At 44.9% G+C, this 16,696-nt stretch overlaps 1 protein-coding gene across 2 annotated transcripts; it reads right to left on the bottom strand.

The window, feature by feature from the left end:
- Positions 1–5,242: 5,242 nt before the first annotated feature.
- On the bottom strand, positions 5,243–11,813 carry LOC125428792 (zinc finger protein 239-like). 2 transcript variants are annotated; one of them, XM_048489453.1, is made up of 3 exons: positions 11,744–11,813; positions 9,328–9,445; positions 5,243–6,649 (listed from the first exon to the last, which is right to left on the bottom strand). In XM_048489453.1, exons 2-3 carry the CDS (start codon positions 9,344–9,346, stop codon positions 5,490–5,492), a joined length of 1,179 nt encoding a protein of 392 aa, XP_048345410.1. In that variant the 5' UTR covers positions 9,347–9,445; positions 11,744–11,813; the 3' UTR covers positions 5,243–5,489. The 2 variants fall into 2 exon arrangements, with proteins under 2 accessions (XP_048345410.1, XP_048345409.1); XM_048489452.1 differs by lacking the exon at positions 11,744–11,813 and adding an exon at positions 10,330–10,531.
- Positions 11,814–16,696: the final 4,883 nt, after the last annotated feature.

Raw genomic sequence — 16,696 nt, 5'->3', positions numbered from 1 at the left:
GGAAGGTCAGAGATGCGATGCCGTAGAATCAACCCCTTGAAGTTGCTGCTATCTCCAGACTGCAGGGGTGTCAAACTCACGGCCCTCCAGATGTTCATGAACTACAATTCCCATCAGTCCCTCCCAACATGAGCATTGGCTATACTGGCAAGAGCTGATGGGAATTGTAGTTCATGAACATCTGGAGGGCTGCGAGTTTGACACCTGTGCTCCAGAGGACCTAATCTCTGGGATCTGGAGATCAGCAGTTAATTCCTGGGCTCTACAGATTAATGGTTACTCCACTACAGAAATCAGAAGAGCTTTAAGGCCAAGAAAAACCCAGAGGACTGAGGAGAAACAGCCCACCACCGGAAAAATATTTCTACCATACATCAAGGGAATCACAGATCAAATAGGGAAACTGATGAAAAAGCATTACCTACAGACCATCTTCAAACCCACCAGGAAAATACAGCAAATGCTACGCTCAGCAAAGGACAAGAGAGACCCCCTCACTTCTGCAGGAGTATATCGCATACCCTGTAGCTGTGGAAAGGTCTACATAGGAACCACAAAACGCAGCATTCAGACCTGTATAAGGAACACGAAAGACACTGTCGGCGAGAGTCTACCTCTCTTAATTGCCACACCAAGCTGGTGCTCCTGAAATAAATAAAAGTATGTTTTCCCTAATGGCTCTGCTAATTAATATTTTGTAAGGCATAGTGCAGTGGTTCTCAACCTTCCTAATGCCGCAACCCTTTAATGCAGTTCCTCATGTTGTGGTGACCCCCCCAACCCTAACATTTATCCATTTTACAGATGGAGAACACTGATGCAGAGAGTCTTAGGCGACCCCTGTGAAAGGGTCGTTCAACCCCCAAAGGGGTCCTGACCCCCAGGTTGAGAACTACTGGCATAGTGCAAAGGGTGGACTCTACTGAATACGCCAACTGCATGCAACACTTCATATATTTGATGAAGCCACAATAAAACCGCTGGTTAGCAGTGCTGTATCTGCCTAGGGACAAGGGGTACCAGGCACCACTCTTCTGGTCACCCAGAGGCAGGCCAAAACGGCCCCCCATGATAGACCAGGGAGTCCCTACTGTCTCGTCGTTTTCATGTGCCTGGGCCATTCCTGTCCAAGCGCATGCAAAGATGCATTTGCCATTGTTCAGCAGGACTTCCTGCTGCCTCCAAGCACCCTCAACCCTGCCCTGGACTCCCTCCCTCCCCCCGGCAGCCTGCAGTCTCTTCTGACCTCCACTCTGGGCAGGCCAGAAGAGACTGCAGTCCCGGCCTTGAAGACCTTCTTTTATAAGCACTGAGGCCTGGGGTGGGGCTTGGGGAGCAGGAAGTCCCACCCCTTCCTGCTCCCCAAGCCCCCCCCCCCACCTCAGTGCTTATAAAAGAAGGACTCCGAGGCTGGGACTGCAGTCTCTTCTGGCCTGCCTGGAGGGTAGGTCAGAAGAGACTGCCAGCTGGGAGCCCAGCCAGCAGGGAGAGCCGGGGGGGGGGGGGGGGGGGCACCCTAGACCTTGCCCATGTCCATGATGACATGGGCATGGTTGAGGGCAGTGGGGGGCGGAGCCAGGGTGGGGCAGAGCCTGGGGGGCGTCCTGGAGACAATTTGTCTCCTGGTGCCATTTACCCCCGGTACGCCTCTGCTGGTTAGTCGCTAAAGTGCCACAAGACTCCTTGCTATCATGGTGGCCTCTCTGGCATTCCAGAAAGTTATGCCGCATCAGGCCTCAGTCAGGTTCCAGGGAATCTCTCCAGGTATCAATCACGGGGCAGCTGTGTCGCAGCCAAAACCAACAGACTGGGGGCATGTCGCAGACTAACAAGGACTCCTTCCTCAAATGCTTGTAGAGAGAGGGGAGACTGCAGCAGGGTATATTGCCATACAGGGCGCTTTCCAAAGCATGACAAGAAGGTTTCTCCAAGGGAACTGATTGCTATAGTCTGGATATCAGTTGTAATTCCGGAACAACTCCAGGTCTCACCGGGAGTTTGGCAACCTTCCCAATTAAAATGGTTGGTGGAAGGTTCAGAACCGGCAAAGGAAAATATTTCCTCCCACTTAGGTAAGGTGAAACTGGCCAATATAGATGGCTATAAAAAGGAAAATTATGTGTATCCCTTATGAATTGTTCTACAAACAGCTTTTCATCATGACAACTTGTTGGAAAAATCATTACTTGATTATTAGCTGGTTGGAGTTATTGGAGAAAAGGACTCAAAGGATTTTACTGAAACAAGCGTGGCTCTCCCAGGCTTGCTTTCATGATATGGTGGCAGCTTTTGTGGTCTCCGATACTCCAGGGTAAACACCTTTGTGGCTTTGCGGCAGGCTTGCTTTCGTGATTCCAACTCCAACCAGCTGAGGTCTCAACGATTTTTATTGAAAAACAGAAATAAAAGAAATAAAACATAAATGCAGTTAAGAGATTGCTCAGCTGATTACATTCCTTTTGGTTCCTTGTCCCCATTCCGGGAACCCACGGCCCAGAGATCCTTCTCTGACCACGTCTCAAGATGGAATCCCCAAACCTTTGTTTTCCCCTTCTCAGGAAAACTCTGTTCAGGCCACGAGGTATCTTAGGCCTTTGGAGTTGCATCCTTGCACCTCTGCAGTTTCCTGTCCTCCCTCCAGGAGATCAAAAGGCAAAGATGCTTTTCACAGTCATATGTGACTTCCCTTTGCTGTAGCGATAGCATCATTCCATGACAGAGCAAAGGCTAGTTCAAAAATCGGCAACCCCAAGCCTGGTTGAAATCAGGCTGTGCCCCGCCCCGCCCCACCCCACCCCAGCATAGTATTTTCTCTTGGAAGTGAATGAAATGCTTTTGAAGACAAGGTTTTATCCACCAAAAGCGTATAGCCTGAAAAAGTCCAACATTTGGAGGATCATGAAAAAACTCTTAATGAGTTTATTTTCTTTTGCAAATGAGTGAAATGTCTTTAAGACAATGTTTTATCTACTCAAAATATACCATATTCAATTTTTCCAAGTAACAAATTGGGAAATTTTGGGGATACTGACTTGCACACTGAGATGCCTTACCTTTACGACTCTATCTCTGCTGATATGGAGAACCATGATCAGATCCCCTAACATAATTTACTGTGAAACAGCACCCAATTCTAACCTGCTCCTCTTTAACCCTTCTTGTATGTATCCCTCCTCGAAGGTTGTCCTGACAGGAATGTGTATTTGTAATATGACATCAAGGAATATCTTATTGGGAATTTTATTGCATGTATGAAAACGCATATTTTTGTATTGTATTATATTATATTGTTTGTAAGCCGCCCTGAATCTATCCTTGGATGGGAAAGGGTGGGATATAAATTTAAAAAAAATCAAACTATTCCTACATCCCTGTCATCTTCTCAGAAAGGTAGCAAAGACAGGGAGTAACACTGTATTGTACTAACCTTTTCCCCCCTACAGAGCTTTAAAGCAGACTGTGGAGGCAGTTTTGGTGGGGAGAAGTGATAGCTGTGAGCTGATCCAAGACCATGAGTCTTATGGAGAGAGGTGAAAAAGAATGATTTATTTTCTTGCAACATTTTTAATCCTACTTCCTCCAAGAAACAACTTGAGGTGGATTACCACATCAACAATAATCATAACAAAACCAAACACATATCAATCATGAATAACCCTTGATCAGGAATATATCGCATATCTGGAAAAAAAGAACAGATAAATAGCTCTGCTTTGTATACCCTCCAAAAGACAAACAATATGGGGAACTTTCTGAAATTCTCAGGAAGTCAGTTCTATCATATGGGGAGCAGGCTGACAAAAGTTCTTGACTGAGCCAACATTTCTTGACTTTGCCAACATTTAAAGTTGGCAGAGCCAGATACTAACTTTGTCGTCCCCCCCCCCCCCCCCCCAACTGAGGTTTATTTCAGGGCCTAGTATCAGATATAATGTCTTGTTCAGATTCCGCATGGACCAAAAACAGTGGTGTGAAAATGATTTAAAAGGGTTTACACCATTTTCACACTGCTGTTTTTGGCCCATGCGGAATCAGCCTTGGATAGTTCAGGCTAGCCTGATTTCATCAGATCTTGCAAACAAACCCAAGGAAGTCCAGGGTTCCTATGCAGAGGCAAACCAGTTCTGAATTACTCTTGCCTTAAAAACCATAAAGGATCGCCATAAATCTGCTGCAGTTTGACCATCACTGTCTTGGAAAGATCCTCTCACTCAGCCTCCAATTTAATACATGCTACCATGTCAACAAGAGAGCCAGTGTAGTGGTTAAGAGGGTTAAGAGTAGTTAAGAGGGTCAGGCTAGTTATTTGAGAGATCAAAGTTTGAATCCCCATGGCCCAGGGACCATGGAAGCTCTTTGGGAAGCTCACACTGGCCCTTTCCGCACACACAAAATAATGCGTTTTCAAACCACTTTCACAACTGTTTGCAAGTGGATTTTGCCATTCTGCACAGCTTCAAAGAGCACTGAAAGCAGTTTGAAAGTGCATTATTCTGCATGAGCGGAACGAGCCACTGTCTCAGCTGAACCTACCTCAATGGACTGTTGTGAGGATAAAATGGACGAGATAAGAATTATGTAAGCTGCTTTGGGTTCCCATTGGTGAGAAAAGCAGGGTAAAATTGAGTTAAATAATAACAGTTGGAGAAACACAGCCTGTCTATACAATACCATACATGGATACAAATCAGACATTAGAAATCACAGCATTCAGAAACCAGTGAGGGAATATGTCAACCTCCCAGGGACATAATCTAGCTGATTTAAATCACTGAGGTAGGATCTAAGTGTAAGATTGCTGAATTTGAATTCAATCCCTAGTCCAGGACAGTGCATTAGCCTCTCCTGCATAGGTGCTACTAAACAGACCTGTAGTCCTTATTATAAAGATAGTGCTGATCATTTTCTCCACAACCATTCTAAAAAGTCCTCCCTTGGTTTACCCCTCCTGTGCCCAGTCCCATGTGTGAATTATGGGCTGAAAAATTCGTTAGGCTTTTTCTTCAATCTGATTATTCATATAATTTCTTACTTGCACATATCCTCTGACAGATTAACAGCATGGAGTTACAGTGAAAAATTGTCCCATGGTTTATATTTGTGTTCTCTGTCATGTTCAGTCTTTTATGTTCCATAAGAGCACCATTAAAAACTAAGGCTGATTCCGCATGGACCAAAAACAGCAGTGTGAAAACAGTGTGAAAATGGTATAAACCCTTTTATACTGTTTTAAACCCTTTTATACCATTTTCACACCGTTTTCACACCACTGTTTTTGGCCCATGCGGAATCAGCCTAAAAGTATTTTGTGTATTCTAAGGACTCATAGTTTTCTCTACCATGTTAGTTTTTCTTGGTGCTTTTAAAGACTGCTTTCCATATAAAGAGCTGCCACACAATCTGCGCATTGCTAGATTGTCTTTCCCATGTGGATTCTTCTGTTTACAACTCACTTGTGTTTCTGGGCGAATTTTCTCCAAGTCTGGGCACTAGTCTGGTTTCTCCCTTGCATGGGTTCCTTTGTGCCTAGTAAGGTGGGATGACTTACTGTAAGTTTTACCACAAAGCGAGCAGGCATATGGTCTATCTCCAGCATGGTTTCTCATATGTATTTTAAGGCTGTCTTCCCACCGAAAGTTTTTTCCACATTCGGAACATCTGTATGGTTTTTCCCCAGTGTGGATTCTTTCATGTACAAAAAGGTTTGAACTCTGAGTGAACCTTTTCCCACATTCAGAGCACCAATAAGGTTTTTCTCCTGTATGTGTTCTCTCATGTAGTAGAAGATTGTATCTTTGACAGAAACTGGTCCCACACTGCGAGCACATGTGTGGTTTCTCTCCAGTGTGTATTTTCTTGTGGGTTCTAAGATGCGATCTCTGACTAAAACTTTTTCCACATTCAGGGCATTTGTAAGGTTTCTCCCCAGTATGACTTCTCTTGTGGATAGTAAGGGTAGATCTACAACTGAAACTTTTGTCACACTCTGAGCATGGATAGAGTTTCTCTCCAGTATGGGTCTGTTGGTGTCTCAGAAGGTGGCTTCTCTTAATGAAGTCTCTCCCACATTCTATGCAAGTATAGGGCTTCTCTCCTGTATGGATTCTTACGTGGTCTGAGAGGATGGTACTGGTACCAAAGGTTTTCCCACATTTTAAACATTTATATGGCTTTTCGTCGGCATGGGATATTTCGTGTCTCACAAGGAGAGCTTTATAGCCAAAGCATCTCCCACAAACTAAACACTGATGTGGCTTCTCACCTGTATGGGTGGTCTGATGGTCAGAAAGAGCTGAATTTGAAACAAAGCCTTTCCCACACTCCGAGCACATAAAGGTCTTTTTTTTGCGGGCTGGCTTTACTTTCAGAAAGGCAAAACTCTGCCTGATCTTTTCTCTACCTTGAGTGTCCTCCATTTCTTTTCCACAGGAAGATCTTTCTTTTAAGCTTTGGTTTTTCAAAAGAGATTTTCTAGAGACTGGACTGAAATTGGCATGACTTTCTAGCTTCTGCTTATTTCTACACATTTCATGAATTTCTGGTCTGTTTAGTGTAATTCCTTTGGCTCCATCTATGGATGCCCCATTCTGCATGCTTTGCTCCGGTCCACCCAGAGGATTAATCTTCTTCTCACTCTCTTCCTCATCACCTGCCAGAACAAAAGGAGAATTTTGTCTTGAATTTATCACATTCCATGTTAAGAGGAAAAATTCACTTCTTTTTTTGTATTATGCAGCACTATTATGGGTGTGAGTTCATAGGACTCTCAAGACTGTGCTCCGTATCTGCACTTGATTTCTTATTATATTAGCTTTATTTTTGGCCTGTTACATTTGTTTTTAGTTTTTGTCACTTCATTTGCAGACTGTTTGCTGAAGTCCCTCTAGCCCAGAGAGCTGTCCATGCGGAACAGCAAATATTGAATCTTTATTTCATTTCTTCCCTAGTTGTGGCATGCAGGTCTTGCTTTATATCACCTCTGTTGCCAAGTTTCTTCTCTGCTTGCATGAATTTTACCTTTTACATCTCTTGGCTGGTAGTGCCCTAGTGTTAAATTTATTCTTTCTTACTCTGAAAATTAGGAGCCTGTATGTATCATCTAAACTCAGGTATTTAATTTATATTTATTTATTTATTTATATTTATTTCTTTAATATTTAATAATTTGTGACTTGGCTGTTGTGAGCTTTCTGGGCTGTGTGCCATAGTCTGGTAGTTTTTGCTCCCAATGTTTCACCTGCATCTATGACTGGCATCTTCAGAGGCATGTCTCGGTGAGATGTGTCTTGTCATGACATACCTCCTGAAAGACAATTACAGCTATAGATGTTTCCGAAGCCAAAACATTAAAAAAAACAACCAGAACACAGCACAGAAAACCCACAACAGTCAGTTGATTCCGGCCATGAAAGCCTTCAACAATACAATTTGAGATTTGGGGATTTTTTTTAATTCACCAACACGCTTTGGCACATAGGCGCTCGAAAGCCTAACACAGTGATGGTGTGAACCTTTTGAGTCCCGGGAAAGTGCCCAAAATTGCACCACCCAACCCAGCACTGTTTGAGCCCAGTGCCAACTCTGGCAATTTAACCTGAAAATGCTGAGGTTTTAGATTTAGAAACAAACTGGTTGGCTACCTCTTCCTCCAGCTCCCACCCGCTTTCGAAAGTAGGGGCCAGCCTGCTCTAGCCCAGCAGAGTCCTGCATGCACCACTCTGTTGCCTCTCTAGCATCTCTGCCTCCTCTGTGCCTCCCTCGGGTCAGCAGACCACCCGGCAGTGCACAGCCACCAGGGCCTCACCAGGCCAAGTCCTCCCTGCTCACTGCGCATGCGCACATCGCTTCAGTGACCCAGGCCAGCTTCTAGATGTGTGTGTGTGTGGGTGTTATTGTGATTTTCTGCCCCCACATGGACGAACTTTGTAAAGCGCTGGCGTGGCTCACGGAGAGGGCTCCAAGTGCCACCTCTGGCACCCGTGCCATAGGTTCGCCATCACTGGCCTAACACAAGCAACATTATTTTAGGCATATAGTTTTAAAAGATGTCTCTTTGACTCAGAATCAGACCAGTGATCCAGCATCTCTTCCTAACAGTAGTCAGTCAGATACCTCTAAGAAACCTTCAAACAGAACATGAAGACAACAGCCCAACGTTAGCTGCCTCAGGCATCTGGCATTCAGACCGACTGTCACTGAACAAAGAGGTTCCACTGAGATATGCTGGCATTGAAGGTCCAAATGTGACAGTGGCCACAGGGACCATCCATAGCTGTCAAAGACATTTTAAAGAAAAAGTAGACATTTTAATATTGCTGCAAGGGACTGATTGTGGTTGGGTCTGCAGAAGGGCTGCAACAGGCAATGTTGTTTCTTCCCTTTTAAAGTGCTGAAGGAGCAGCTGCTTGTAGCTTTAAAAAATACAGAGGGAAGAAACAAGGTCACCTCATCATTTAATCATGCTTTCTGTGAATATCTACACATTGTTTCTTGTTTAGAGCATTTCTATCCCAGCCCGGCAAAAACCTTGATGAGACAGTCGATAGAAATAAAAATAAATGCAACTAGTTTAAAACAATTAAATCATGCAGCCCCTCTCTACCTGCATACAGTCTATGTTAGCCAAATCTCCTCAGATCCTGGAAGCAAGCAGAATTGGCCTGGTTATTGCCGTGTTTCCCGAAATAAGACGGTGTCTTATATTAATTTTGCTTACAGATAGCTTATGTCTTACTTTCAGGGATGTCTTATTTTCTCTGTTCTGTTCATTGTACATGCTTCCAAACAAAACTTTACTCGTACGCTCTTTACTTTCGGGGGGGATGCCTTATATTTCACACTTCATAGCGAAAACCTCTACTTCACGCCTTTATTTTCTCAGGAGGTTAATGTCTTATTTTTCTCTGTTCTTGTTCAAGCATGACTTCCAACTGGGCTCAAAAACTTTGCTCGTCGCCTTACTTTCGGGGGATGCCTTATATTTCACACTTCCGCAAAACCTCTACTACGTCTTATTTTCAGAGGATGTCTTATTTTTCTCTGTTCTGTTCGTCGGGCATGCTTCCAAACAAAAACTTTGCTACGTCTTACTTTCGGGGGATGCCTCATATTTCGAACTTCCGCAAAACCTCTACTACGTCTTATTTTCAGAGGATGTCTTATATTCAGGGAAACAGGGTACTTGGATGGGAGACCAACAAGGAAGTCCAAGGAAAACTACCTCTGTTTGTCTCTCACCTTGAAAATCCTGCAGGGCCATCGTTAAGTCAGCCCTCTACACACAATCATGAACATTCTTTCAACCACCTGAGGCACACGAAATCTCACCCAACAACATGGCTCTCATATCGCCTTCTGCTGGACCTCCTAATTACAGGTTGTCTTGGAGGATTCCAGGTCTTATGTGGGAAATCGTGCTAGACATCTTCTCCCACAGTCTTGGAGCCTGAAGGAGATGAACGCCTTTAACAGTGAGGATGTTTTACAAAGCCGAAAAAACAATAATATACCTTAGACACAAATATACAAAATTCCTCACCCTTGTGTACCCTGCTGCTCCCATCGTAAGCAGCAAGGCAGCAAATGGAGCTGGATTTACTTCCCAGCCTGATTAAAATTCAATTTGTCTGTGGCAGGAATGAAGACGGTCCTGTGGACCCTTAGCAGAACATAAGAACATAAGAACAAGCCAGCTGGATCAGACCAGAGTCCATCTAGTCCAGCTCTCTGCTACTCGCAGTGGCCCACCAGGTGCCTTTGGGAGCTCACATGCAGGATGTGAAAGCAATGGCCTTCTGCGGCTGTTGCTCCCGAGCACCTGGACTGTTAAGGCATTTGCAAACTCAGATCAAAGAGGATCAAGATTGGTAGCCATAAATTGACTTCTCCTCCATAAATCTGTCCAAGCCCCTTTTAAAGCTATCCAGGTTAGTGGCCATCACCCCTCCTGTGGCAGACATATTCCTGATATCACAATACACGTTACCATGGAAGAAGTGTTTCCTTTTATTAGTCCCTAATTCTTCCCCAGCATTTTCAATGAATGACACTTCTGAGTCTTAGCATTTAGACAAAGAGAGAAAAAATTTCTCTCTGTCAACATTTTCTTACCCCATGCATAATTTTATAATAGATCTCTAATCATATCCCCTCAGATCGTCTCCTCTCCCAAACCAGAGAGTCCCCTAACTGGAACGATGGCTATAAATGCAGCTTCATTATTCCTGAGATAAAGGGATCCGGTGTGTCAGGAGTGAAAAAGGCAAACCCCATGTTGAGGATTTTTAGGAAATTCTACCCAATTTGGACCCAAAGCATCACTCTCCTCACCTCCACTTTATCCTCACAACAAGCCCGTGTGGCTGTTCTAGCTGAAGGGGTACAGCCGGCTTCCCAGATTCAAGACTCTAATAGCAAATATGGTCACAGTCTTGTATAGAGCTATGGTGTAAGTAGCCTCCTTTGGAATCAGTTGTGCAGTTTGGGTCCCTGTGGCTTCAATAGGATATTGCAGAGCTGAGCTGGAAAGTTCACTGCACTTATATAAAGCAGTGGTGCTTAATTCAATTTGGAGTACTGGGTGTTCAGTTCTGAATTCGCCACATCATCAAAAAAAGGATATTGAAGAGATAGAAAAGCAGAGAAGGGCAACGAGACGCTTGAGGATGATTAGGAAGGATTGGAGCACCTTCCCCTATGAGAGGAGAGGCTGCAGCATTTGGGAGGCTCTTTTAGATTTGGAGAGTGAGACGCCTGAGGGGGGATATGATTGAAGTCTATAAAATTATGCATGGGGTGGAAAATGTTGACAGAGAGAAATTTTTCTCTCTTTCTCACAATACTAGAACCAGGGGGCATACACTTAAAATGCTGGGGGGAAGAATTAGGACTAATAAAAGGAAACACTTCTTCACGCAATGTGTGATTGGTGTCTGGAAGATGCTGCCACAGGAGGTGGTGACGGCCACTAACCTGGATAGCTTTAAAAGGGGCTTGGACAGATTTATGGAGGAGAAGTCAATCTATGGCTACCAATCTTGATCCTCTTTGATCTCAGATTGCAAATGCCTTAGCAGACCAGGTGCTCAGGAGCAGCAGCAGCAGCAGAAGGCCATTGCTTTCACATCCTGCATGTGAGCTCCCAAAGGCACCTGGTGGGCCACTGCGAGTAGCAGAGTGCTGGACTAGATGGACTCTGGTCTGATCCAGCTGGCTTGTTCTTATGTTCTTCCTTTGAGGAAAGGTTGGAGAGTCAGCATGAAAAAGAAACACAGGAGTCCGGGGAACTGGAGAAGAATTGGAGGGTAGCGTGTAGGGCTGCCAGTCTCCAGTTGTGGCCCGGCACTCTCCCAGAACTACAAATGATCCCCAAGCTACACAGATCAGTTCCTTTGGGTGGATGGACTCCACTGGCATTGTATCCCTCCAAATACCCTCTTCTCCCCAGCCCCCGCCCTCCTCAGGCTTCAGCTCCAAATATCCTGGAATGTCCCAACCCTAGTTGGGGACCATACAGACGAGAGGGTGTTTGATTCCACAGACTGCAGGTGGATTGGTCCCCTTAGGGATCCCATATCGGGCTAGATGGCCCCCCAGCGAGAATCCCCTTAGAGTCCTAGCTAGGAGCCTTCCATTGGCAAGCGGGAGTAAAGCTTTGGGCTGCCTGTAGAACTGTTTCTGCCGCCAGCCATGGGTCTCTTTTTCAGCTCCCCTATTTCTTAGCATTCTCCATGGTTTAACTCACCTGCTTCTGGCAGCCCCCCGCTTTGCACCCCGAGGACAATTTGCACCCCGTGGCCAATTGCAAAAGCAAGAGCTCTCTAGGAAACAGAACTCAGTGTGTTTAACCCCTTCCTAACTTCTCCGGGAAAACCTGTGAAGAGGAGACTCTGAGCACGGAGAGAATTGGTGCGGGGAGAAGAAATTTCAGAGTCTCCTAACTAGCGAAGCGGACTCCTTCTTGTTAACAGATGCTCATTTAGCAAGAAAGATAAGGGGGGCCTCTGGGTCCAGAAAAGGGCAATTGGCACATGCTCAGAGGCACACTTTAAACCTCCCTGGGAGAGGTCATTTCACAGCTGAGGCCAACTCTGACCAGACAGAAAACACCCCCCCGGTTTGCTAGCTCGCTTCGATTATCCTTTTATGCAGGCACAAAAACAAAGGCCAGCTCAGAAGCTGACAAACTTAAATCCAGCCCGAAAGGTAACCTGAGCCTCCAAGAGAGGTCGCGCAAATAAATAAATCCTCCGTTCCTTTCCAGTGAATTTTATAGACTGCATTGCTAAATCCTAGCTTCTTCCCCAAAGAATGGGACGTTCCCGGGGCAGAACTCTCTGGATTTGCTTTATTTCAGAGTGCATTGGAGACTGATGGCGTTTCTGCCACAAAGCTTTTTTCATCTCCCCGCCTCAAGTGCGATTTTACATGCTGCACCGCCGTTTGCCCCGTTTCCCATGGCCCCGCCCACCTCACTATTTTTGGTAGTCGCACTGGGATTGGTCAATCTGCAGAGGCGGGAAAAGGCGCTCCCGGGAACGTTCTACCCGGAAGAGCTCGCCAAACTCCCGCGCCCTTTTAAAGCGCCGCGTGTTCTAAGTGCTGAGTTCCTTTTCGGCCATGCAGTCGAGAGACGCTTCTGAGGGAGTAGGTGGGGGGCCCTGGACAGAAAGGGAGACCAAGGACTTGGTACGGGTTTGGAGTAAGAAGATGGAGGAGGTCCTCCGACCCTCCCGCCGGAAAAGGACCTGCGATGGCTTCCAAAGAATTGCCGAGCAATGGCGCTCGGCGCTGGCTATTGCGTTCTGTGCGCTGGAGCAAGTCGGGCCAAAATCGCGGGGATTCGCGACTCGAAGAGCACAAGAGGGCTTTTGCAAACAACACTTATTGCTTTAAGACCCCCAGAACCAGCCCTTTCTACTCAGAGCTGGATTGGATTCTGCAAGGCGATGGGATCCCCAAACCCATGGGGGAAATCCTTAGGTATTTGCAAGTGTCTGTCACAACCAGTGGTGAAACATCTGTTTGTATGTAAACAGGGTGCCCAGGTGATATTGTAATGTGTTGACCTGTTGATTAGCTATTGGTATTGGTCAGTCAGGTAATCGCTGGTTACAGGTTAGAAGCATTCCCATCAGAAGTTAGAAAGTTAACTTGTTTTCTTTGTTCTAGCAGAATAGAGTAGACTGGAGTACTTGGAGAGAAAGAAGTAGAATATGTAGTCAAGATGTAGTCTTAAGTGCATTGTGAGTACTGTAAATATAACAGAGCAGCATAACGTTTATTTGTTTTTATTCCGAACAACCCTACCCTTTAAGTTGGTAAACTTTTATTTATTTATTTATTGCCTAGAATTTTTTTATAATCGCCTCATCCCCAAAGGCTCTTTATGGTTGAAAGCAACTCAAAGTATGTTCGGCTCTCTTCTTCCTGACAGGTGCTGCTTTCTGTATTTTTGCTATTCATACTTCTTTATCGATACCTACAGGTCCTGGCAAATCACAACCATTAGAGTGGACTCCACTTCGCCCATCAGCAGCGATTTCTGGTGGTCTGATTCTGCAACCTCAGGTACGTTTGGTCAACATGCATGATCACACTCCACCCTCACACGAACCTACCTTTTTTGACTCATTTGGGGAATAATGATGGTGACTTCCTTACATGGAGGATAGTTTTTGTTTCTTTTTTTCCATTACATCTGTGGCTGCAGATTAAGCTTGATGGGGGCGGGGGTTCCACATGGTAGGTTTCCCTTCCTGTCTCCTGGAAGTGGCTACCCTCACTCCCCTGGGCCAACAGGCCTTTCGCATTTTTTTAATTTTTAATTCAGCACCGGAATATTATTATAGCCAGTGTTGTGTGGTGGTTAAAGTGTTGTAGCGGGATCTGGGAAACCCAGGTTTGAATCCCCACTGCACTGTGGAAGCTCACTGTGTTGCTTTGAGCCAGTTACGTGCTCTCAGTCTAACCTAAGTCACAAGTTTGTTGGGAGTATAAAATGGAACCGGATACTGGCCAATTGTACATGAAATGTCTCCTTGCCTTAAGTTGATTTTTTTGGGGGGTGGGGGGTGGGTGGGTGTCTGCAACTGATCTATTTGCCTGGTTAGATTTTCAGTTATGCAACTGTTTCAAAGCAACCACACTTTATGCAGGGAAAACCTGACCTTTCCCCTCTTTGCAGGCAAAGTAGACCATGTGTCAAACACGTTCTTCCGTCCCGCCTTTTCCCCTCCCACAAAGGAGCTGTTCCTCTCTTTTGTCCTCACACTCTCATCCCATGTTGCTGTCCGGCCCCTTCCCCGTTATCTTTCCCTTGCAGCCTCCATTTTGCTGCCATTACTGGTTTGTGGGGGCTCTGCAGGGTATTATATTATTATTGCTTCTGCTGCAAACAACTGCCAACCAATAGACTGCCGGGCAAATGTGAAACGTACAGAACTCAGCTGAAATTGGGGGAGACACCAGGTCCTATTTTCTCCTTTGAGTTTGGTGTAGGCACATACATTTCCTGCTTCCCGAGTAGACCTCATATGGAGCAGCCACCACCAGCTGCCTATTTTGTGTCCCCCCCCCTTCAGCTGGGGGTTCATGCAGCTCTGTGTTATGTATATATATTAGCAGAGTAGGACAGAAGAGACAGATTCTCAGTTGCTTTTTATACTTTACTAACTATAAGGGAGGATTACGCGGAGAAAAAAATAAATCCTTTCTTTCCTGTTTCACATCTACATTACAGTACGTTTGGATTACATCTTGCTACCTATCTGCTGTCTCCACGATAATGTCTATCAGAGGGAAAAAAATAAAGAAATCCTTTTCTTTTCCTGCTACATATCTACATTACAATGCATCGCTTACATCTTGCTACCTATCTGCTGTCTCACATAATGTCTACTTCGAGGAAAAAAATAAGAAATCCTTTCTTTCCTGTTACACATCTACATTACAGTACGTTTGGTTACATCTTGCTACCTATCTGCTGTCTCACATAATGTCTACTTCGAGGAAAAAAATAAGAAATCCTTTCTTTCCTGTTACACATCTACACTGGCAGCACGCTTTGGTTACATCTTGCTACCTATCTGTTGTCTCACATAATGTCTACTTCGAGGAAAAAAATAAGAAATCCTTTCTTTCCTGTTACACATCTACATTACAGTACGTTTGGTTACATCTTGCTACCTATCTGCTGTCTCACATAATGTCTACTTCGAGGAAAAAAATAAGAAATCCTTTCTTTCCTGTTACACATCTACATTACAGTACGTTTGGTTACATCTTGCTACCTATCTGCTGTCTCACATAATGTCTACTTCGAGGAAAAAAATAAGAAATCCTTTCTTTCCTGTTACACATCTACATTACAGTACGTTTGGTTACATCTTGCTACCTATCTGCTGTCTCACATAATGTCTACTTCGTGTCTCCTCTCTGGTGTCGTGTCTGCTCAAACAGAGAAACAGAGTTGACTTTATAACTTCAGATGTACGTGCTCACTAACATGTAATCAATGGCTATCTCACTGACCAATAGCTAATCAATAGATCAGGTCGTGAATTGTGACTTCAGCAACATGTATACATACAGTTAACCCTTTTATAACTGAGTTGTGACAGACACTTGCAAGATCCCAACAGTCTGAGGTGAGGCTGCACCATTTCTGCCCGCCATTGGAATGCCATGCAGCCCAGGACCTCTGCACAGAGATGGTGGCCCGGGCCCTGGCCTGGCTCAGCTGAGGGGGGTGCAACACAGTTGTCTACAATTTAGGTATCAGGATGGCTATTGTTGTGGGAGTTTTATGTACGTTTTACATGAAAGTATTGTGAAACCAAACCAATAGTTCATCCCACTACCACAATCCCCCCCATCACAAAAATGGTTTCCTTCTGCCCCACCTTCAAAAGGTTTTCTGTTCCCCAACAATGGACAATGTGTGGTTGTTTTCAGTCACTTGCTACGAGGTGGGGAATCACAATTGTGGGAGAGATCCTGTTGCTCGTTTTGAGGTGAATTGGTAGTGGGGACAATACTGAGTTGCCCATTTTCTCTCTCCTTGGGAAGGTGCTGCTGCAGAAGAGCCACCCCAGCACCTAGGTGAGCCATTGAAGGTAGGTGCTACTAAGACAGTTAGATCAGCAGTGATCTGCATCCAGCAGCATGAGTCAGCAAAGAAAGGAATGATCTGACAGCTGGAGAACAAGCAGACCGTTCATTCCAGTTGTAGTGACCTTTACAGTGATTGGGTGGAACCATGTATATAAGCAAATAAGCAATGCACCAAAGTGGTTGTTCCTAGGGAACAAGTAGTCCCACGGAGCAACTTTGTTGGACTGTTTAAACTACTCTGTATATACCGTGTTTCCCAGAATATAAGACAGTGTCTTATATTAATTTTTGCTCCCAAAGATGTGCTATGTCTTATTTTTAGGGGATGTCTTATTTTTCCTGTGTTCTGTTTGTCAGGCATGCTTCCAAACAAAAACTTTGCTATGTCTTACTTTCGGGGGATGCCTTATATTCCGCACTTCAGCAAAACCTCTACTATGTCTTATTTTTAGGGGATGTCTTATATTAGGGGAAACAGGGTAGTATCATGTACATATAGCAACTCTACGGTAAAAGCCTTCTTTTGAAAGAATCTGCTGTGTGGAGAATTTCTTCTTGAAGGTGGGAGTTTGCTGTATATGCC

The sequence above is a fragment of the Sphaerodactylus townsendi genome, linkage group LG03 (assembly GCF_021028975.2).
Source record: "Sphaerodactylus townsendi isolate TG3544 linkage group LG03, MPM_Stown_v2.3, whole genome shotgun sequence".
Lineage (NCBI taxonomy): Eukaryota > Metazoa > Chordata > Lepidosauria > Squamata > Sphaerodactylidae > Sphaerodactylus > Sphaerodactylus townsendi.
This window is presented reverse-complemented; position numbering and strand designations above follow the sequence as displayed.